General features: G+C 41.8%; 2 protein-coding genes across 3 annotated transcripts in view, besides 6 other annotated features; both read right to left on the bottom strand.

The window, feature by feature from the left end:
• The window catches only part of CG31612 (uncharacterized protein), a 33,134-nt gene that overhangs the window by 2,157 nt on the left and 8,677 nt on the right, over positions 1 to 22,300 (bottom strand). For both annotated transcript variants that reach the window (NM_165400.3, NM_001169571.2), the window contains exons 2-3: positions 8,530 to 10,976; positions 1,493 to 1,690 (exon numbers count right to left, since the gene is read on the bottom strand). In NM_165400.3, the coding sequence (NP_724363.1) occupies positions 1,493 to 1,690; positions 8,530 to 10,970 (2,639 nt within the window). In that variant the 5' untranslated portion in view covers positions 10,971 to 10,976. The remainder of the gene's footprint in view (positions 1 to 1,492; positions 1,691 to 8,529; positions 10,977 to 22,300) is intronic.
• Positions 4,847 to 5,442: a mobile genetic element.
• Positions 11,026 to 11,342: a mobile genetic element.
• Positions 15,346 to 15,527: a mobile genetic element.
• Positions 16,888 to 16,943: a mobile genetic element.
• Positions 17,576 to 19,595, bottom strand: CG11630 (uncharacterized protein). Its single transcript, NM_136280.2, has one exon. It carries the CDS (start codon positions 19,541 to 19,543, stop codon positions 17,648 to 17,650), a length of 1,896 nt encoding a protein of 631 aa, NP_610124.1. The 5' UTR covers positions 19,544 to 19,595; the 3' UTR covers positions 17,576 to 17,647.
• Positions 21,088 to 21,403: a mobile genetic element.
• Positions 21,766 to 21,980: a mobile genetic element.

A 22,300-nucleotide genomic window follows, 5' to 3' on the forward strand; every position in this document is an offset into this window, starting at 1 on the left:
AAATTTAATTAAGGAAAAGTGCGGGTCATTGTAGACCAAAGGTCGTGCGAAGAGCTCATCAACTACAAGTAACTTATACAAAGCAGGAAACCAAAATATTGTACATCAGCGCTTGTTGGCTTGTGTTTAGATGAAGATTTTGCGAAAAATTGAAATCTTGCGTGAAGTTAATACAAGTTTCCCTTATTCCATGTACCCTAAGTGAAGCTTCCGCACAATATTTAGTTAGCAACTACACAAAGCATTCTTGCAAGTTGAGGCAGCGGGTGCAATAATTCGAATTTCCAAAATATTTCTAGCACACCAATTGAGCTAATGTCGGAAGACGCATTAGAAGCACCACACACGATAGAAGGATACAATACAAATATAAATCACAATCCACGCATATGTATATATATATATACATATATTCAATGCGGTCTTTTTCAATAAATGATACTTTACAACTGTTACCTGCTTTTTAACGAATTTGGTATACCCTTTTGCTATTGCGAAAAATGTTGATACCATTTTAAATATAGTTTGTAAAATTATAGCTGCATATATACATGTGTATGCACTCTACTGAACCAAATTCAATATACATATGAATTTTAAATGGGTAAATAAGTCTTTTCGACCACTGTGCAGCGGTTGCATACAAAAAAAGTCATTGTCCCCATCAAAACGATCGGAAAGCCGACGACTACCAACCATCCGCTTCATTTTTGCCTTTGTCCAAAACGCCTTACAACCTGCAATCTGCAGACCTTTTCGATTCGTCCCTTTCCTCCTTTCACGGTCATCTCTGGGACGGCCAACTGAACAGTGGCTTGCCAACAGTGGCACTACCATATTGCCGGCAATTCGATCTTGAGCTGATCGTCGGGACCGCAGGCAAACGGGGAGCAGTAGAAATATAAAAGAATTCAATGTGCATATCAAAGGCGATCGATAAGTCACGATTATGTAGGGAACGAAGGAGCTGCGACTTTGGCGACTGTCCTCCTTCAACGTTTCTCTTCCAACTGGAAATGCGCCCTTCCAGTTTCCATCAATTTATGCATTTGCTGTTCAAAGTCCGCAATTATAGATGACATTCTTGCTCTTGTTGCTTTTTTGGTTTAATAAACGCAAATTCGTGCGGATAATGTCGCTCGTTTAATTTGATACCTGCAATTGTCTTAACCCGACTGTTTCGTATCGGAAGATTAATACTCGCAATAGATCGACTTCGTTTTCCAGGACCTTGGAGACCTCGCTTTCGTAAAGTGCGTTTGTGGAGCATTTAGTGGGAATAATAGATATGCAGGTGGAACATCATGTTTGCTGGGCAAAACGGAATTAAATTCCTAGTTTCACATTTGGCAAAAAACTTCAGCATCACTCTGTTACCTTGTTAACAAAACATAAAATCTGGAAAGCTGTGCCATGTTTTGCTTATGTAATACTAGTATTTATGCAGAATAGATTGATATTTTTAACCTTAATTTAATTGTTAATCACTTACCTTTTTAGGTGCAGCTCGCTCTTTCCCACATAGCTGCAGTTAATCCGCGCACATTTGTGATTTTCCTGGGAGTGGGAGACCAAGTGGGTTTTCAGGCTTTCCGGGGTTCGCCCTGCATATGAGCAGTCCGCAAAATGGCAGAGATAATTGCGCTCAACTGCCTTCGAGTGGCTAATCTCATGAAGTTTAAGGGAATACCTGGAAAAGTTTTAAATGTAGATTAGGGACCAAATCACCTTAATTCTGACCATGAGTAGTAAGTAGTTTGTCAGATTTGTAGGCCCTTCCCACTGTTTTGTAGAAACCGTAAATTTTTTAATTACATTAAATCAAGGAAAAGTAATTCGCACCAAAGTCACGTTTTATGGACGGCAAAGACAAAAGGCACGTTCGTATCCAAATCCAAAAGCTACCAGACGAGTTTCATGCCACGTCCACGATTGTCCAGCCGCAGCCAAGTCAAAAGGATCCGCAAAACAAAAATGCAAACTTTCGTAGGCAAAAGTTTCTGCACATCAATTACGTCTAATTAATCGAAACAGCTGAGGGTAGTCCTGGTTCCTAGTTAGCGCTTCGAAATGGAGCAACATCAGGATTCAAATAAGCCGGCACAGAATTTTTGGGTGATTAAAGTGGCTGTAGTGGTTCCATTTTTAAAAAGCTGTGCTTTAAAGTGCTTTAAAATCGCCACTTTTAGCTATTACTAGTATAAAAATATTAAAATGTATTTTTTCAACTGTGTTGCCTCCTCTCGGCATGCATCGTAGTAATTTGCTTAGATCATTTCGTATTCAAGGAGGAAACAGATTTCTCTTAATAACGCGCGACATTAACAAAGTTTCAATCTTTAATCTAAGTTCTCGTTTCGAGACAAACCCGAGCAACGGATTTGGGTGTATGCGGCATTCTCTTGAAGGGGGAGAGACAACATTGTCATGCATTTGTAATGATGCCATCGCGAGTTTGAAAGGAAGGGAAAGACAGGGGCGTCGTTGATATGTGAAATGTCACTTTGTATGGAGTTTGAATAGCAACGACAATGACAACGACTCTGGCACAACAGCATGGCAAGGAGGCAGAGCTGTGGAGCTCGGTTGTGGAGTTGGAGGGGATGTCAGATGGTGGGAGGCCGCTACTCCTTGAAGGTTGTGCCAGACTTGACAAAAGGATGCCATTTCACCTGCACGGTTAGCCGTAAATTGGTCTTGTTTCTGTTGCTACCGCTGCAGGGATAATGGGACCAGCAAAACGGACTCGGGGAGGGAATAGCCCCAACATAATGCTGAACGAACAAAATTATCTTTTGCTGGGTTCGTTTTCCCAGCTTCCATTTGTATTTTCACCTCCGACATTAACTTTTATTTCCTCAAATGCATTTTCTTCTCGGGAAGTTCTTGAGTTTCCCTAGCCATAACCGTCTGTCTCGTTAATACGTGTGTCCGCCCACAGAAAAACAGAAGAAATGTTCTCGGGTCCAGACCGCTCAACATTACGGTTTCAACTGGATTGCAGCATTTGGATTAGCTCATTGTTCTCGAAACAATTCAATTATAGCTTACTCCACATATCAGGCTACCATCGGAGCGAAAAACATATAAATCGTTAGATACTCGTATATTACATATGTAATCTAAGTTTCTAAATATTTCCCCCGTCCATCCAATGAAACCTTAACTCAAGCAGTCCCTTAAAATAGTTTACACATTAAATGCCTGCAGTTTGGCGTGCACATATAATTCGCATATATTCCCAAGCCAGCTTCGTTGCCAGGCTTAATTTCCAAAAGCTGTTCAAAGGCGAATCTCCCTGAGATAGGACGCCATATCCTGCACCTTCGTTGCCGATTAGTTGACGAGAACGTCTTGCGATGAAAACTTTGCCCTTTTCAACGCTCCTTTCCAGGCGTGGCACGGGCTAGGGTGGAGCTGTCATCAACACCCCCGCCATGTGCCGAGGAGGAGCGCAGCATCTGCAAGCTAGGACAAAGCGTTAGCTCTGTCCGGGTGTTGTGTCAACTTTTGCACGCCATCCATTAGAGAGATGCTCATGCCCTCAGCGGATGCTCCTCTCGTCGCCAACGAAATCGCTGAGCCAACATGTCACGGGTGCGGCAGGTGCGAAATGTATCCTGCTCCTCATTGTCGGCTGCACGAAGATGCAGGATGTTCGGGGCTGGCAGGTGGAGTGCGGTGGAGCCACAGCTCCAAGAAGGACTCCTGTCTTTGGCTGTCTTAGACAATCGCATGTGTAGTTTGGCGCAGCTGAATGTTTGCCCAGGCGCGCTCGCATTGTTGTTCCCCAAACTCGCATAAATATTTATGACAGCGTCTTTCTTGTCTTGTCTTGTCTTTTGGGCGAAAACTTCGGGGCCGCGGGGCGTTAGTCAAGCCATGGGGTGAAGGCTTCCGGTGTCAGTCACCGAGAAGTGGGCACACACTAGTTGTGGCCACATGGCATTTTCGTCAAAAAACAAATACCAAGGGTTTAGAAAATGCAACATTTCTTAAACCAAAAGTTTTCAGTTTTTATTAAAAACGGTATCTTAACATCATACTGGATACTTTGCTAAGAATAAAAATAAAGTTTTTATCAAAGGCTTACGTGAAACCAGAACCTTTTGAGCCATGTTGTATTTGTGCATTTATTTGCAATTTTCCTTAAATAAGCACCAAGCATCACTGGCAGACGGCCACCCACGCCCACCATAACCTTTCTTAGCTGTTCTTCTCATGTAATGTGTACGTAAGTCCTTGTCTTGCCTCTTGTCCTGGCCCACTGAAGCTGAGAGTTGTTTCTCGCTGGCGCGATATTAGCCGGATTTGATGCCTCGGCCCGTGCTGCATGTGGAATTAGTTGCCACGTTGCACCCCCAGCACACTCCTGAGGGCGTGGCAACATGTACATATATACCATGTGTAATTAGGGAAGTGCTTTCCTTTCTATTCCCTCATTTGGAAGACCCTTCGGCGCTTATCTGGCAAACTTGAGCGAAACAAAAATCGTTGCAGGAAATTAGCGTTAAATGTCACCCTTGCACTTGTCTAGCACCACACTGCCGGCTCCGTATTAACCCCTTTTTAGCGATACGTGTGTGTATTTTCTTGACTTTCTTTGGCTTTATTATTGCCTTGTTTTTAAGCCTCGAAGTTTTAAATGTTCATTTTGTTCGTCTGTTTGGATTAGTATTGCGGCACGGGCAATGGTTATGTATTTGCGGATTGTCGGCAATAAACGGGATAACTGCTTAGATATACTGACTATTCAGTGATACCTTTTTATGACTTCTAATTAACTAATCACAGTGATCCTACAAAGCTTATACATTTTTGGTCAGTATCACTAACCGCATACTCTCAGTTTAAACATGAGAGAATGCTATAGTCGATATCCCAAATTATCGGATACCCGTTACTCAGCTAGTGTGAATGCGAACGCGAAATTTCATAACTTTTCGGGGATATCGATAAAAATTGAGGAATAAAATGAGAAAAAATTTTAAAATTTTTAAAAAGTTTGGGCGTGACCGGCTTGGCGGATAGGGGGCGTTAGAGTGGGTCTGGCAATAAGTTTTTTGTCAAATCGATAGAAATGTAAGAGACTAATTAAATTATGAAAAAAATCCCAACAATTTTTTCTCAAATGGCAGTTTTAGGGCGATAGAGTGGGCATGGGAAAAAGATTTCTTGAAATCGATAGAAATTTACAAGCCTAATAAGAATGTGAAAAAATATCAACACATTTTTCAAAAGTGTGGGCGTGGCAGTTTCGTGCGGTTTTTGGGCGTTAGAGTGGGCGTGGCAACATGGGTCAACAAATCTATAGAATCTGTATGATTAACCTCAACCTTCTAGCTTTTATTGTTCCCGAGATCTATTGATCATGATAACGAATATTCACATATACTTTATATGGTCTGAAACGCTTCCTTCTACACTTCAACGAATCTAGTATACACTTTTATTCTACTAGTAACGGGTTTAGCTAATGCTACTAAGAGAGAACTGTATAAAGGAATGCCTCGCCAACTTGATTTATTGTAATGTAATATAATTCAAAAGAAACCCCTGTAGTCAAGTTTTAATATTCTTTTCGTATATAAGTGGAATCAAATGTTTCAAACATTTGTAAAAAATGTGGGCATGACATTCTATGACGTTACTATACTCGTACTCAGATACTTATTTTAATTATTTTAATCGTATAAAGAGGCTTTTTTGTGAGCGTTATGAAAATGTATGGTGGATTCTTAGTTACTTCTCTTTCAGTTAGGACTTAGCACGCTCTGAAGTGTTAAATTCCAAAATGACTCGTTGGCTAGCACCAACAATCAGTTAGGACTAAAAACAACTGCTGAAAGAGCCAGCTCACAACACTTGCCAATGGCCATCAACAACCAGATGGAATCCACAGTAAGGTGGGTGATTGGGACTGAGACATCAAACCGAGGACTCGAACAACACGTTCCAGTGCCAACACGTTCCGACCGCAAACCGAACAATGTCCGACTCAATTTCGCAGATTCATAAAAATGAATGAATGCAATGTGGCAGCAGAATCCCTAAATCCTCGGATGGAGCGGTCTGGCGTCATTGGAAATGGAAAATCAAGTTTGTGAAATTGACTCTCAAGTGATGGAACTTGGGGAGAGTACGGGACGTGGGTGGTGGCGGTTGGGATCACTGGAGGACGACGGCGACCATTAAAATGAATTGCACTGCACTTTGTGCCATCAACAGAATCAACTGCCGGCAAACGAATGATGCACCATAGGAATGACGTAAAATACAAAAATAAACCGAATGGAAAAAGGAGGACGGACTGAAGAACTGAAGAAAAGCGCACACTGAGAAAGAAGGAAGCGGGCAGAGCGGCAAGGGACACGACGATGAGGGAGAGGGAAGAAACCGACTCCAAATCCGACTTCAAATCCGAATTCGAGTCCGACTCACAGAGGCAGCCAACAGAACATTGCACGCTATTTCAATAAAAGTGAATTGCCCGACGCGGCGATGGCGACGACGTCGTCAGCGGACGCCTCAAACTTCAGCCGCCGCCTCCTGGAGGACCATCCCAACTCGGCACTGGAGAAAGAAGTCGCAAAGGATATCAACCGGCGATGGAAACGTGACACGAGGAGGAATTGTGTTTCTCACTTGTCCTTGCACAACATAGGTGCATATTTTAATAATAGAGTACAAGTTTTCAACTAATCGCATTTGAAAATCTTTGAGCAATTAGAAAACAATCCAAGTTGGAAGCGGGGCTATTTACAAAATGAACAAATTACATTTTAGTACATTATTATGAAATTGAAATGTGCTTATACTCTAATATGTAAGAGCAAGAAGTAACTTGGAAAATTGAAATTCGAAGTCGTATTGTCAGTCTATTTAGAATTGTGATATCCCATCCTTAGGACTTTTATCTCCAAGAGTTGCCAGCTAAAAGGAACGACCGTAAAAGTTGAGTTAGCTGGAGTCTGAAATTCCGGAAGCGTGTGTAGCGCTCCGCTGTTGACATGACTGACGATGTCGTCGTCCTTCCTGTCCCCGTGGCCTCCCATCGCATTCGGCACTGGCGTACTGAGGCGTACTGAAAGATGCAGAGCTCAGAGACTCCACTCCGCGACACCATCCGGCAGCTTTGCTGGCCACTTGGTCTCGTTAGTCGTAAAAGCAAAGTATCTACATCAAGCGAGCACAACAATAACTTCAAATGAGCATTTTAATAAATTTTTCAAATAATCGCTTGAAAAGTGGAAAATTCTCAACCCCAGCGGAGAGGTTGGTCTCCCGTTTCCATCTTGGTCCCGATTGCACTTCAACTTAATGTTTGCTTAAGGAATTAGTTGGCAAAGGCGAAGTGAACAACTTCGAAAGTTATGAGTAGTTATGAAGAGCAGCGGAATTCGACGATGCGATTAGGATCCGCCAGTGCTAATAGGTTCCTTTGAGATCTCATTACGAGAGGGAAAAATAAGTGTATGCGAGAACTAAAAGGGATAGCATTATGTTTTCCGATGTTGTGGTACAATCTGAAACCGCTCTTAAAAAACATAAGGAGGACAGAATACACGTTTGATGAGAATGTTAAGGGCAAATGTCATTAGATATATAATAACAGATATATAATTCTAAAAAACACGTCCTAACATTAATCATAATATGAATTAATTAGTGCGTATAAGGATAACGTAAACACGGTAATACCAAAGACACTAGAATAACTAGGGTCTTTGGTAATACTAGTAAAAAAAAAACAGAGAGAACGCTATAATCATTTGGTCGACTTTCAGATACGCGTTGATGAGTTCAAACACCGTCATGCTTATTACGAAATTTAACAATTAACAAATCCAAACTTAGGTATTCAAATGACACGCAGATGCAGCCATTCTAATAATGTTGTTTGAGCGCCCTAGGGGATTAGTACGGGATTACAACCGACCAAAAATGTTTTTCCTTCCGCTTCCTTATTTCCTTACCCGTACAAATATTCATTTCTTGGAGTGGGGATATTGCAGTTTTTGGTGAAATAGCCGCAAGCTTGATTTGCAAGCGCAGGGCATACCAATACCATGTGGCTGCTCTCCACGCATGGGGGTGTCCTCGCGCTTTTTGACCGGAATGCCCAGCACTTAATGAGTTATATTTTGTTGTATTATTTCGGATACTTACTCTCACATACTGCAACAAGGAATTTTTAATTACTCCAACGCAACCCATTCGCTAGCAGGGTTTTCATTTGCAGGCTTTTACTAACGGCACTCTTCTCGACTTTCTTGTTGCTTATTTAAGACTTATTCGAATGCAAACTATTTGGGCGGGTTTTGGAAAATACTACAATTTGTGACATTTTCATACATATGACCAGCAATTTCCGCTGCAGCTTGTCACAAGCCTGCGGCTCTTATGAATTTCTAATTAGCGGTCTTTGTTTGGGTTGCCAAAGTGCAGGAATATACCAATAAATTGGCGAATAGTTTAAGTTAAGTTAAAGTGTAGCCACATTATTGAACATTATGTTATACTACTCACTTTTTGGCCAGTAATTTTCCACATGTCCCACACTGATATTTGGGTTTTGATTGTTCAACATCTTTCGCAGCATATTTTTTCTTCTCCTTGTCGCCTACTTTGGCATGCTTTGTGATTACGTGGTTCTTAAGGTTGTGTCTTCTAGCAAATTTCTGAAGGCACTCAGTGCATTCAAAAATTTTTTCATTTGTATGGTTCCTTAGGTGAGCCCTAAGCGAGTGCTTTTTGAAATTCTTCGGGCACAAAGGGCACTGAAGAACCTCGTTTTTCCCTATTGTTCCGGATCGTGTGTGAAAAATGCGGTGATAAACTAGATCGGACTCATATTGAGATTGGAAGCGACATTGATCGCAGGAGTACATTGATTTCTTTTGAGCTTGTGATAGATCAGCGGGGGTTGATGTGCTGGCCAGGGGTTGACAGCTGCGGGTGTGTCGTCCGAGTGCCTGAGCTGACTCAAAGCTTATTCCACAGCTCAAACACAAATGATTATCCGAGGAATGAACTTCTGCTTGATGTTGGGCTAATCTTTGGGACGATTCAATCGTTTTTCTGCTGTTCGAGCACTTTGCGTTAACATCCGCACTTCTTTTGGCGGGTGGACTAGGAACTGTCTCCTCTAGGACTTCTCTTAGCATATGTTCTATTTCGTTTTCGGGTTGTGGAATAGACGTTTGGGGTCGGGCTTTTTGCTTATGTATCACCAAGCTTCTATGACGACGCGCATCCAAAGAGTTGTCGAATTCCAAACGGCAAATGGCACAAAAATACCTTGCTAAGTGGTGTTTGTGCTTTTTATGGCGTTGAAGAGCTAAGCGAGATTTCTGTGAGGATCCACACAAATTGCATCGAAACCTACTCTGGTATTCATCGGCTGCAGTCCCTGTAAGAGCAAGTCCTGGATGCTCAGTGATCGAGTGTTGACGTAGTTGGATGTTGTACAAAAATTCCATTCCACACCTAGAGCACTGGATCCGTCTTCTTTGGGCGATACATATGGGAACTGATCTATTAAGGGCTAAAAGCACCTCCTTATGGGAGGAATCCAACAAATGCAGCAACATGGAATTATTGGTGTTCGAGTTAAACTGGCAAAAGGAACACCAAAAAGTCCCCCCCAGTCTCTTGGTCAACTCCAAGTGCTCGTGGGATTTCCAATGATAAAGAAAGGTCTCCTCAGTGTTGGCATAGAATCGACAAGGCATGCATTGAAATGGAGATTGCCTCACTATGCTTCCCATGTGCTTAAGTATTTCCTGCAAGCAAGCTTGTCTTCTAATTCGACTCTGCTGTTGGAGTCTTCTGAAATGATAATGGGAAATTAAATGTTTGCCAATCAAATGCCTTGCCATTGTGTGCCGGCATAGATCGCATCGCAGAAGATTTGCTCTCCTCTGTCGTTTCGGTGGCTTTGGTTCATTTTTGTCCGCATCGTCTTTTATTGAGAAGTCCTTGCTTAGGGTAAGTTCCCTGCCCAGAGTAGCCTGCTCTAATTCGCACTCTGCTTCAGCTCTTTTGATGTGATAGCCACTCCTCAAATGTTGGTTATAATATAAGCGACTTTTCAGCCGCCTGCAGCAAATGTTGCACCAATAACTAGCTCCCGGTTGGTCCAGCTTGGTAAGATCCAAATTTTCGCGGTACTCCAACTGCTTGCTACCCGGAACCCATTTGCCCTTGGTATGGTCCGCTGGAGGGTGAGTGTAGTTTTCTTCGGGGGGCTCATCCCAACTTGGCGAGAGGCGTTCTATATGCGGATGTCGTAGCTGCGGCCGCTGTTCTGGTTTCCACTTACCACCTGTGTGACTGGCGGGCACAATGGGCGGTGAGTGACGCCTTGCATCGTACTCTTCCTCATCTTCTTCCGCATCAAATTCCTCGTGTTCATCCTCATCATCCTCCTCATCACTCGCTTCTGGGTACTCATGGTCAAAGTGAAGCGGCTTAAAGACAGTTTCATCGTTCTCCCTCACTGCTTTCAGTAGGGGATCGCCAGCTGGCGCGGACCAGGACTCATCTTTGCTTCGCTCTTGACGGGGTACCGATCCTATTTTCCCACCCGTGGCGACGCTCTGCAGTTGTAGGGACGAAAAGAAGAGATCGGCTCCAAGTTCGTATGGGAGATCATAGGCTTCAGTCAAGGACTTTGAGGTCTTACCGCCATGACTGGCGGCAGTTTTGCGAAGGTAACTACTTGGAGCCTCCGGTTCCGTGAAATGGAAGCCATCATATGAATGATCCAAATTACTGCTACTGATAAGCGTCGCCGAAACATGAGTGTCAGCAGAGATTCTTGTTCGTCCATCGGTTTTTGGCGAAGCATTTTGCTTTCCTGTTATAAGACAGTTCCGTTTTCGATGATCAATATATTTTGAGAGTCCAAGTATAGTTGCGTTGCACCTGATGCACAGATGAGTGTCCTCGAGATGGTCTTCGTTCATGGTTATCTGCGGAAACAAAATACAAAATTCGGAATCAAAAATCTGCACACCAAAACAAAACAAGCGAGAATGCTATAGCCGAGTTCCACGACTATCAGATACCTATTACTCAGCTAGTGGGAATGCGAACACGAAGTTTCATATATATATTTTTTGGAGTATCGATAGATATTGGGGAATAAAAGGGGAAAACATTTTTAATTTTTTTAAAAGTGTGGGCGTGGCAACAATACAATCTCTTATAGTTCCTGAGATGTCGACGTCCATACGGACGGACAGGGCCGTATTGACTCGGCTATTGATCCTGACCAAGAATATATATATACATATATATGATCCATTATGCCTGATAAATAGTTTCTAACGAATCTATTATACCCTTTTACTCTACGAGTAACGGGTTTATACTACATGCTTTATACAAATATGTGTTTTTGTGGAAGCTTTTATGCTTTTCGATTACGCCTAAAAATTTCGACCGATTTGCAGTGATCCAGTCCTGTCATACGCCTTCTACCCAACTCCTCTTCAAGGGAGCATTAAATGAACTCGCAGTATTTTAATTCCGCTTCATTTATTGGCTCGAGATTCGCTCCAGCAGTCCTCAGACCGTGCGTCACAACAACAGTCATGGCCACCGCAGCGTTGACATGGCCGTGTCCGTAACTCACGTCCTGTTCTGCGAGCTTCAGGTTACGTATCCGACAGTCGTCCGCGTGTCCTGTGTGTTGCGGCCTGTCAGAAACGAAGTTTATGGCGTCTGTGCTGCATCCGTGTAAGCGCTCTGTCGCTGCTGTCTCTCTCTCTCTCTCTCTCTCCGTGTCCTGCTGTCCCTTTCCGGCCCTTCAGAGATGCTAAATGTAAAAGTGTCATTTCCGCCACATGTGAGCGCGATGAACGATGCGTCGAAGTCGACGTTGACGCCAGGAACGGAACTCCAATGTTGCCGCTGTGCTGCTGCTGTGTTGTCGTCTCGGTTGTTAATAATTTTAGCGCACAATTGCAGCGACACCAATCGCTGGCAGCAGTTGGCGGGAATTTATCCAAACGAGGCCCATGTCTGAGGTTAAATACGAAAAACATAACAATTCCGACGCAGAGCCTCGTTCCCATTACCGTTTCTACGGCCGGGCGATATGGATCCATGTGGGAATGCGGGACATACGATAGGGCTTATATGGGGGTGGGCCATACCGAACATCCGCGATTGTCGCCCTCATCCGTCTAGCAAGAAAGGGCCATATTGGCCACATCCACCACCCCACATGATGGTGCTGTGAGTGATAAGCGAACATTTGCTTAACAATTAACATGCTGGCAGCAGCACATGAGGCGCCCAAAAATATTGCCTATGTAGCTCTGACAGCAGTGGCAATTTTATGGCGTTAATTAGTTGAAGGTGTGGCGCCCGGGAAACTTCTAACGGCAAATATTTGGTGGTTAATCGTGTGTTAAGCATTTTGTGTTTAAATTGATATTTTTTAGCGGAGAGTAGATTGGATCCTCTAAGCGATATCGATAATGGTGGTAGTCGCCATGGCTTTATTTAGGAATTAAATCGTAAAAGCAGTTTCAGTGCTGAATAGCAACAATTTCCCATTATTTGCATTTGTGACAACGTTCAACACGGGCGACGCCAATTCAAGCGCCAGCCCTAACGCTAACCCAAACCCAAGCCCAAAACCAAACCATATCCAAGGAAATCCGCACCAGAAACATCGCCAGCCTCTGCGTCATCAACAACAATAAAAGCAATGGGGAAATAGCAAAACAACAAATAACATGACAATATTGTTGCTGTTGTTACACTAATGCTGTTGTTGTTCGAGGACATCATCGGCAAACACTGCACAACACAATTGAGGAAGAAAATCGTACGCGACGATGCCAATGGGAGCCACGAGGAATCCTCGTGGTTGTTTGATTCGAAAATTGAGTTTAAGCGGAACAAATAAAAATAAAAATAGAAAAGAACGTTGAACAACAGCAACAAGCCAGCAAGGCAAAGCGCAACCATTAAAAAGGAGTTATCACCCAATTTGGTACCACAAGCCCGAAATAACGCACACATATGTACGAAACGGGGGGGAGCAAATGGCTGTTTGAATGAACAAGCCGTCGATGTCAGTTGGAACGACAAAAATGTAGACATACTGTACAACAGCGTTTGCTGTCAAATCCAAACAGTCTGCACCGTGAGTGGACAAGTTGGTGGACCAAGTGGGCTGGTGGACTTGATAGGGACGTTCCTTTTGAGTGGATACCAAAGTCTTTAATTAAAAGTATGAGTATTGGCATACAAATCGTGATGGATTGAAACAGTTTTCTTCAAACATGTATTCCTTCTTGATGTAAACGCTATCCGGTAAAATGATACGCCTTGCGCTTTAAAGTATTTAAAAATCGTATAATTCAATTCTAAACACGCTGTGTACATTAAGAACGTGGCATATCTTTTTTGCAAATCGAATAGATGAGGAAAGTGAACGTCTTTGTCAATTTGTTTAACTCAAATGTATAGTATGACTGCTTGCAAATACAAATTTACGGTCCTTACTCCAAATGATTCTCTTCGGCGTCACTTAACCGAAGTCTAAAAATAAACCACAAAACGAAAACAGGTCAAAAATACTTAATTTGATGGAGCTTAAGTGGAGTGTCATAAATATATCGATTTAATGGTACAAAATGCAAAAATTCATTACCATACAGGCAGCCTTGCTGCTTGACAAACGTCATCAAAAAATTTTACGACCACTCTTTCATGAACGGACCAAATAAAAAAATTATATGCCACATAAGCCTGATGACCGTCCAGCGAATCGCTATGCACTCAACAGGTACCGCCCGACCAACCCAGACTCATGATACCTGGTTCCAGATCCCGAGTCCTCATGGCATCTGCGATGATGTCGCATCTCCTTGCCGGCGACTGTAAAACAGCGAGGGGGGAACTCAATTGGAAATTAAAAATGCCTGGCAGCTGACGAGGAGAAATACGGAGATGCCAATAATAATAAATTCGGCGTCGTAAATTATGGCACATCGTAAACGAGAATATGCTAATCGATTGCATTAATCCGATAATGACGGTAATTAGTTCTTTGTTTCGGTCGCAGAGGAGTCTTTGGCTCTTTTTATATATTAAAAGAAATTCCAAAAAAAAAAAAAACGGAAATTACTGAATATTATAGAATAAAAACCATTTTCGATCAATCGAGTAGAAAAACAATTCAATCGCGTCAATATCATCCTGATACACATATCGAATCTATCCTCGAACGAGCGAGCCATTGGCGATGTCAAGGCCAGGCAAACAACGAAATTGAACCAAATGTACGACTGGAATTAAGTGCAAATCGTTAACAATAATTTAGCGGGGGATCGGGCTAGTTTGCATTTAAGGCAAGAATGATCGTACATTTAAACGGCCATATTTCAAGCCGCTCGATCTGTGCGAAGCAGAAACTCTGATCTCGGCCCACGACGAATTCATAAAGTATCTTACGCTTTTAATGGTTTCTGAGTTACAAGCTGGCCGAGTGGGATCTTTAAATCTGATTTCCCTGCGTCTCGCAGCAGGTACAATGCAACAATTTGGCGGCAACTTATGACAGAAAACCCGTCGCAAATAAACTCAAATGGCACCACACTAAAAACTGATCTTGGCAGCGAGAAGTTATCTAGCTTTTGGTGCTGAACAACCAAGGCGGCTTGGACGAAGCGGCCTTCGTACGTATGTATTTAAATTATGAATATTACCAAATGGGTCAATTCGAAATAAATATGCAATGGTCTTGGCGATCCCTAGTCTCTCGAACGCGCCTCTGCGAATTGGCCAAATAGAGTTGTCTCTGTCGCAATTTTTCATTGAGCTGATTCCTGGCCAACACTCAACCGCGCTCCCTTCCTGGCCAAGTTGCTCGGATACTTTGTCTTGCAATGGGGCGGCTTGGCCTGTAGTATCGCACAGGGATCTCGTAATCTATGCGCAATTAGCGGTGTACATCAGATTTAGAGTTCTGATTGCTTTTGCCTCTTCTTTATCTGCCTGTGAGTCCGACTGATATTGGCCGTAAATATGATATGGAATTTGTTATTATTCTCTTCCCTAATCTGTCGGCGTGGCTCATCAGCCGAATGTTTTGGAGACAGTCAGGAAATGCATTATATTAAATGTCAATGGCATGGCGGTGAAATTGTAAAGGATGTAATTATTTAATGGACGCATGGCATATTTGTAATCGCTGTAGATTAACCATGAGATTAATTCATGAGATGAGCCCAAGAATACTACAGATTATTAGTACTACTGAATAAAGGTGTAGCTTACGACTACTTCTTATACCCGTTAGTAGTAGAGTAAAAGTTTATGCTAGATTCGTTGAAAAGTATGTAAAAGGCAAAAGAAAGCGTTTCCGACCATATAAAGTATATATATATATATTTTGATCAGGATCAATAGCCAAGTCGATCTGGCCCTGTCCGTCCGTCTGTCCGTATGAATGTCGAGGTCTCAGGAACTATAAAATTTAGAAAAATAAGTTCAACATAAAGTTTCCAGAAACATTAAAAATAATTTTTTTGATATTTTTTCATATTTTTAATAATCTTGTAAATTTTTATCGTTTCGCAGTGACCCGCTGGCTTTTAGTAAGAAAATCACTTAAGCGCGTTTACCAAATTTACGACTCAATGGCGACTTTTAGGATTGGGTGGGGATCGTTTCCGTTTTTACGACCTGACAGCTCTTAGAGACCTATAAATATGATTTAGAGACGTTAAAATAAGGAATGTCCTTATTTTTATACCCTCGCTGAGGGTATACCGATATCAGCCAGTAGATTGCAACGAACTAAAGGAGGCTGTTGCGACCATAAAAAGCTACAAGTACACACCTTATCAGTATCGATAGTCAAGCACGTTCTTACGGAAACTATTCTCCCATTTTTAAAGCTATCTGAAGAAAACATTTCCTTTCTATTGCAGGTACTTTTAGCATTCACCGAATTTTTACTTAAAGACTTTGATAGACAGCTTTAGACTTTTTTGAAGAGGCTTTTGTTGTTTGATTACCAAAATAAAACTTTTCGCAAATTTTTGTAAATAAAGGCGTTCTAAATTATCCTAATTAAATAGTTAACACTATATATTAAAATATAACACTTTATATGTTAGCTTATGCAAATGTTCATAAGGTAATCATCGAAAGTCAAGTGCAGAAACTTATGGCTGGTTTGCGTACTGGCCAAAAGGGCTATAAATCAGTCCCAAAAACATTTTAAAGATTCTATAAATATTTGTTTAATTGACGCCGGCTGCACATAAAAGAGGAATTAAAACGGCGTAAAATCTTTACCCATTTTTTTTAGAGAGAGTCAGCACCACAAATACAACTAGGCCGAAGAGGATACTGACCTGGGTGGAGAGGGGCGTGGGTGCCATCATAAAAAGCATAATTACGGGCATTTGTGCTAATGTGACTCTCTGGCCGCAGGCGTTGGCAGAACACTTCTTATCACGGCGGTAGGTTGTGATGTGAGGAAGGACGTGGCGGTCTGGAAAGGGAATAATGCACGCTGATGCTAGACGCCGCACAAGGCTGAGCTCTCGCATAAATCACTCATTATGAGGCGTAATTAATGCGACTATATGGCGACCTTAATTTTGTATAAATCATCAGATTAAAACCAATGCCTAGTATTCATGGTTTCTGTAAGGAACAGATGTTGGGAAATTCTCTGTATCGGAAATTTGACTGAGCTTTCCCGCATGTTCACCCAGATGGGCTAATGATGTCATTCTAAGGAAGAGGATAATGTTAATGGGGATAAATAAGACAGAAAGGAGTTAGGACCAAAAGCAAAGCCATAATAAGACAATTTCAATCGATTTTAATGCGTAAACACGTTAGGGAATAGTCGATTTCCCCGGCTTTCAGATACCCATTACTCTGCTAGTGAAAATGCGAAAAATTTAAAAATTGTTCAAAAGTGTAGGGCAAACCAATTCTTTCTAAAGTGGGCGTGGCAGTTTTGGGCGGTTTGTAGGCGTTAAAGTTGAAAACAAACCTGCTTAATCTCAACATTCAAGCGGACAGATGGCACGGTCAAGAATATCATTAATATATGTATATAAATATAATATATGTATATAAATATATAAATATATAAATATATATACATATATATATGTATTCAAACATTAGAAAGATCTATGTTGATGGCATTTTTATATTGTATGTATTAATTCTCTGTAAAAACAATCGATGTAAATAGCCGAGAGTTCTCAAAAATGAGCCCTGCACTATCGGCCGGCCTTAATTGTTTTGCTGGCTCAAAAACTAAAAATTGGGAAATGGCTATATATTGTAGTTTCCACAGCCTTGGCAACCACCCTCCACTCTACGAATTTCCCATTCTGAAACTAAGATTTGGGAAAACAACAGAGCAATTGATTTTGGATTACACATGCAGAGTCGACTAACGCAAATTTAAATTGAAATATATTCAACCTTAACAACGCCGACTTTGACGCCAAGGAACAATAAAGCATAAACGTTCGATCTATTGGCGATTTATTTTATATCTGAACTCGAATATATTGCCAAAAACTATTAATGTAATATTAGTTTACAAGTTATAAATAAAAGAATTTGAAATGAGATAAGTGTTGGCTTAAGGACAAAAGCAATACATTTCAATCAAGTAGTTCCTAATGCACTGCGAGCCATTTCTATAGTCATTAACGCGTGATATATGCCCGTCTACAGCTAGCTTATATCCTGTATACCTAACGATTCCTTCAAACTGACCCTCGCCAGGAGTGGCTATCAGTCGCACCCTAAATTCCGACTGATGCTCATCTGCGATGCGTCTCCACTTATCGGCAGTCAATACCCGATCCAGGTATAAAGTCTTGCAAGGCGGAGTGTGTGTGTGGATCATCTTATTGAGGTTTCGAATAATGAGACGGGCTGCCCGCTGAACATAGCCATCTGAAGTCGAGACATTTCTAGGCTGCTGACACAGGCAGTTCGCCGTGGGTATGGCGGCCAAGAAACAGTCTCTATGGTCTGGAATGGGCAAGAAAAGACTTATTCCTCGCGGAATGTCTTTCCCCATTGCCCATAAATCCACTCTGCGCTGCTGCAGTTGCTCATCTTCCAGGGAGGTCAGGTTAGGTAAGTTCTGGAGAGTGGCATGTAAATCAAAGGCGGTGACCAGACGACGATTGTTACTCTTTAAATTGCCTATGGCCTGCGGATATCGTTCTTCCAGCCACCTGGGGTAGCAAAGTATCGCCAGGGGTTGACTCTCCTCCACTTTGCCCTGCACGGTTTTGTAAAATCGGCCTTTATTTAACCCATGGTTGGAAACCACCAAAAGCACCGTGTTCTTAAGCAGACCACTCCGTCCTATGGCTTTGAACATTTTCAGGAATGGTTGGTCCAGTTTCCGTCCATAGTTAAACAAGTGATCGATGCCCTGGGTCCACCAAAGGAACGTAAAGAACCTGTGCGATGTATGATGAGGAAGCATCTTGAATAAGAACTCCCTAAGCACCATTGCGTAATTGTCCTTCTCGTTGCAGTGTGTGCCAAATAATCCGTCCGTTCTCGTTTTCAGCCACATCTCTAGAAGAGCAGGCCGTAAGTAAAAGTCTGTTGGCGGCTTACGAAACCCCTTCACGAACAGACTCTTGTCTATGTTGTCCTCTCCCAGGCCCGTTTCGTAGCCGGCTTTTTGGAAAACCTTCCAGATAAAAGGACAGCTGTCCAGACTGCTGAGGTTCGACGAAACGTCCTTCAATTCCTGCCCACTTAGACCGCTAAGCAACGGCATCAGACTATCGAAGCCGTCCTCACCCAACCGATTGAACCCCTTAAGTTCCACGTGCGGAAGTGATAGCAGAAAGTTGGCTGTGCGAGCCATGCTCCTGTGGAAATGCATTTGGGAAATAGAATCTAGGCCCACGATCAACACTGACAAACTGCCGACGTCGGAAGCCAGCTTCAGAGGTGGGAGACCCTGGGCGGTGCGCAGCCATTCGTCGGTCGGATGAACGTAAAAATGAACTCCGTTGTAGATGCTCGTAGCGTTGATAAAGCACTCAGCCCTTATGATATCCGCATGGGGCTCAATTGTATTATTACCATCCGTTAGCAACTCGAATTCCCGACTATACAAGTAGCGATTGTCGAAATCGGTGTGTCGCTCCATGGCATAATACATGCACTTAAAACTTTCCAAAGTCTCGACGCCGAACCTCGCTTTAGCCAACTCCATGTTCACTTCCGTCCTCAGGTAGTTGTAGGTGCAATTGCTGAAGGACGTCAGGTTTAGGTTGCTGGCGCAAAAGTCTCTACGAAGGCCGCGCCACAGGAACATTACGTCGTATTCATTGGGAACCATAGTCAACATACGACAGCCCTTCGTGTCCACAGAGTATTTTTCCACAAGATGGTGCTCCTCGAAGATTATGTTGTCGACCACTACATCGTTGTAGTAATAAACGAAGGAGAAGATAATCAAGCTATACAAGAAGCAGCAACGTATACTGCAGGAGCACATTTCGCTTATTCTATCGACAACAAATCAGAGTTGCCATAATTTTTCGTGTGAAGCTAGTTTTTAGGAAATATTTGTTCTGGCCATGCCTACTCTTTTCAAATGTTTTTTATTTTTTCCATTTTAACATTGTTCTTGCTAACTTGTATTAAAACGCAAAAGCTAAACTTAAACTTTCTCGTTTGCACTCCCACACGCTGAGAAGCGGATATCTGATAGTTCAGTTTATATTAGTTGTATGTATTATATGCAAAATCCTCATTTTGTGATGAATGTTTTTTAGGGACACTTTTTCAAATATTCCTTAGGCTCGGACAATAGGTACAGCCATTAATAGAACGTATTACCTTACTTTGGTTTTATGTCATAGCTTCTTTTCGTAATTATTCGATTCAAGATGAGCTTCATTTTGGTCACCCGTTTCTTTTTAAAAAGAACAATAAACTTAAAAGTGCACTCGTGCAAAAGGCATTCCCCTTCGCATTCTAAGCTACAGTCCACTCCAATCCAATCCTAGCAGAAAGCAAAAAACATTGCTGGCGGAGACCGGGGCAGTGGCGTTAATTTATCACTTAACCTTCTTTAACAGCCAAGTTTATAATTTCGATGGCGTCCAGGGCCGGCCAAAGCGAGAATGACGATGAAGCTGGCAACTGCGGCACTTCAACGACGACTGCCCATCAGCGAAGTTCCGGAGGGGGGACGTGGAGCGGGGCACTGAGAGAAACAACATGGCCAGCAAAGCAAAGGCGTTCTCGAGGACAATGAAAGCTTGTGGCTTAAGGAACTAGACCATACAGCTTTAAGAAATGTCACATTTCAGATTTACAAAAGCAATAAAAATATGGAAAAGACTTTGACGACTTTTATTATTAATATTTAATTCGTGAATAAGTAACCAAAAAAGCATTATATGTCTAAGATTGGTTTAACAGGAAAGCCTGGATTTACTTTCCTTTCCTAGTTACTTTTTGTATACGACCAACAACAGAACTGAGCAAGTGAAAAACCCAAATTATGTATAATGCCTTTTTTAATGCCTTTTTTACAGTGTAGTGGGCCCAACTCCAATAAAATAAAATAACAAACGATTGCCGGGATATATATATTTTTTCCCATTGTACACTTAGTCGACTGCTTCACCCTGCGTCTGTTTTTCCGACCTCACAACCCCAGCACGCTTTTCCCTCAGTGACGTCGTCGTATTTCTTTGGCTTACGCATCAGCTCAAAAACCACACCCCTACACCGTCTCTGCTACTCCGCTCCTGTTATTGTCCTTTTTGTTGATGGCTTACGCTTTGGCCAGTCCTTTTTGGAAAATGAAAATGCAAACGGAATATTCATGAGCAGATTAGAATTATTTTCCGTGCTGTCATTTTCATTTTACTCCAACTTCTACCCATTTCATCTCGGAGTTCTCTTAATAGGTATCATTAGGCTTTAAAATCTGGAAACAAGGCGAGACTTGAATACCGTTAAATTCTAAATTCAGATATTTAAAATATTAATACAACCATATGTAAATTATATATATGTATATACAGATTTAACAAGAGAGAATGCTATAGTCGAGTTCCCCGACTATCAGATACCCGGTACTCAGCTAGTGGGAACGCGAACACGAAATTGTATCATTTTTATTGGGTATCGATAGATATGGGGGAATGAGAAAATTATAAAAAAGGTTAACATGAGAAAAATTGTTTAAAACTGTGGGCGTGACCGTTTTAGGCGTTATATAGGTGTGAGAAGGGGCGTGTCCAAAGTGTTTGTGTTATGCCGATAGAAATTGGCGAAGAAATTTCGAAACATTTTTCCAAAGTGTGGGCGTGAAAATATTGCACGTTAGAGTGGGCGTGGCAAAATTTTTTTTGGCAAATCGATATAAATTTACAAGACTAATAAAAATATGAATGAATATCAAAACTAGACTATTACATATTTACTAATATATGAAAATCTTTTCTAGATCAAAAGGATTGCTAACTAAAGACTTTGATGACAATTAAAAACTTCCGAACTTCCGACTCTATAAAGGAAATATTATTATATTATTGATCAGGATCACTAGCGTCCGTCTGTCTGTCTGTCCGCATGTACATACGCTGTAATTTCGGAAATTGGCGCGAAACTTCCGAGCCCACACTTTAACAAATGTTTTGATTTTTGTACTATTTTTTTGCTTATCCAACCAATTGTTTTCGGTATACCAAAAACATTTTGGCCACGTCTACTCTAACGTCCACAAATCTTCCAAAACTGTCACGGCCACTCTTTTCAAAAATTCGGTTTTTTTTTTCATATTATTATTTTTCTTTCTTTCCAATTAGATTACCAATTAGATATCTATCTATAAAAGTTGAAATTTATCGTTCGCATTTCCGCTATCTAGGTAACGGGTATCTGATAGTCGGAGAACTCGACTATAGAGTTCTCTCCTGAGTTTTCTACGAACTAGAAAAATATGAGATCTTTCTGCCAAAAGGGATTAAGACCGCGCTCGTTTGTCGCGCTTATCATGCGTGTTGTTTTCTGCTGCTCCTGTATAAATTGTCTTGCTTTCTTGCAAAAAAATTTAATGATACAAACACTCTGGCACCGACATGAATCAACCGATGGCAGGCAGACATCGCTTCCCGGAGAGGGATGCTTGCAAATACGAATGGATACCCCCGTCCACGTCTCCACATTTTAAACATTTTCGAAATGTTATAAAAACGCGTAAAGGGATTTAATAAATAACTGTTTCTGCTCCGCC

This window comes from Drosophila melanogaster, chromosome 2L (assembly GCF_000001215.4).
Source record: "Drosophila melanogaster chromosome 2L".
Taxonomy (NCBI): Eukaryota; Metazoa; Arthropoda; class Insecta; order Diptera; family Drosophilidae; genus Drosophila; species Drosophila melanogaster.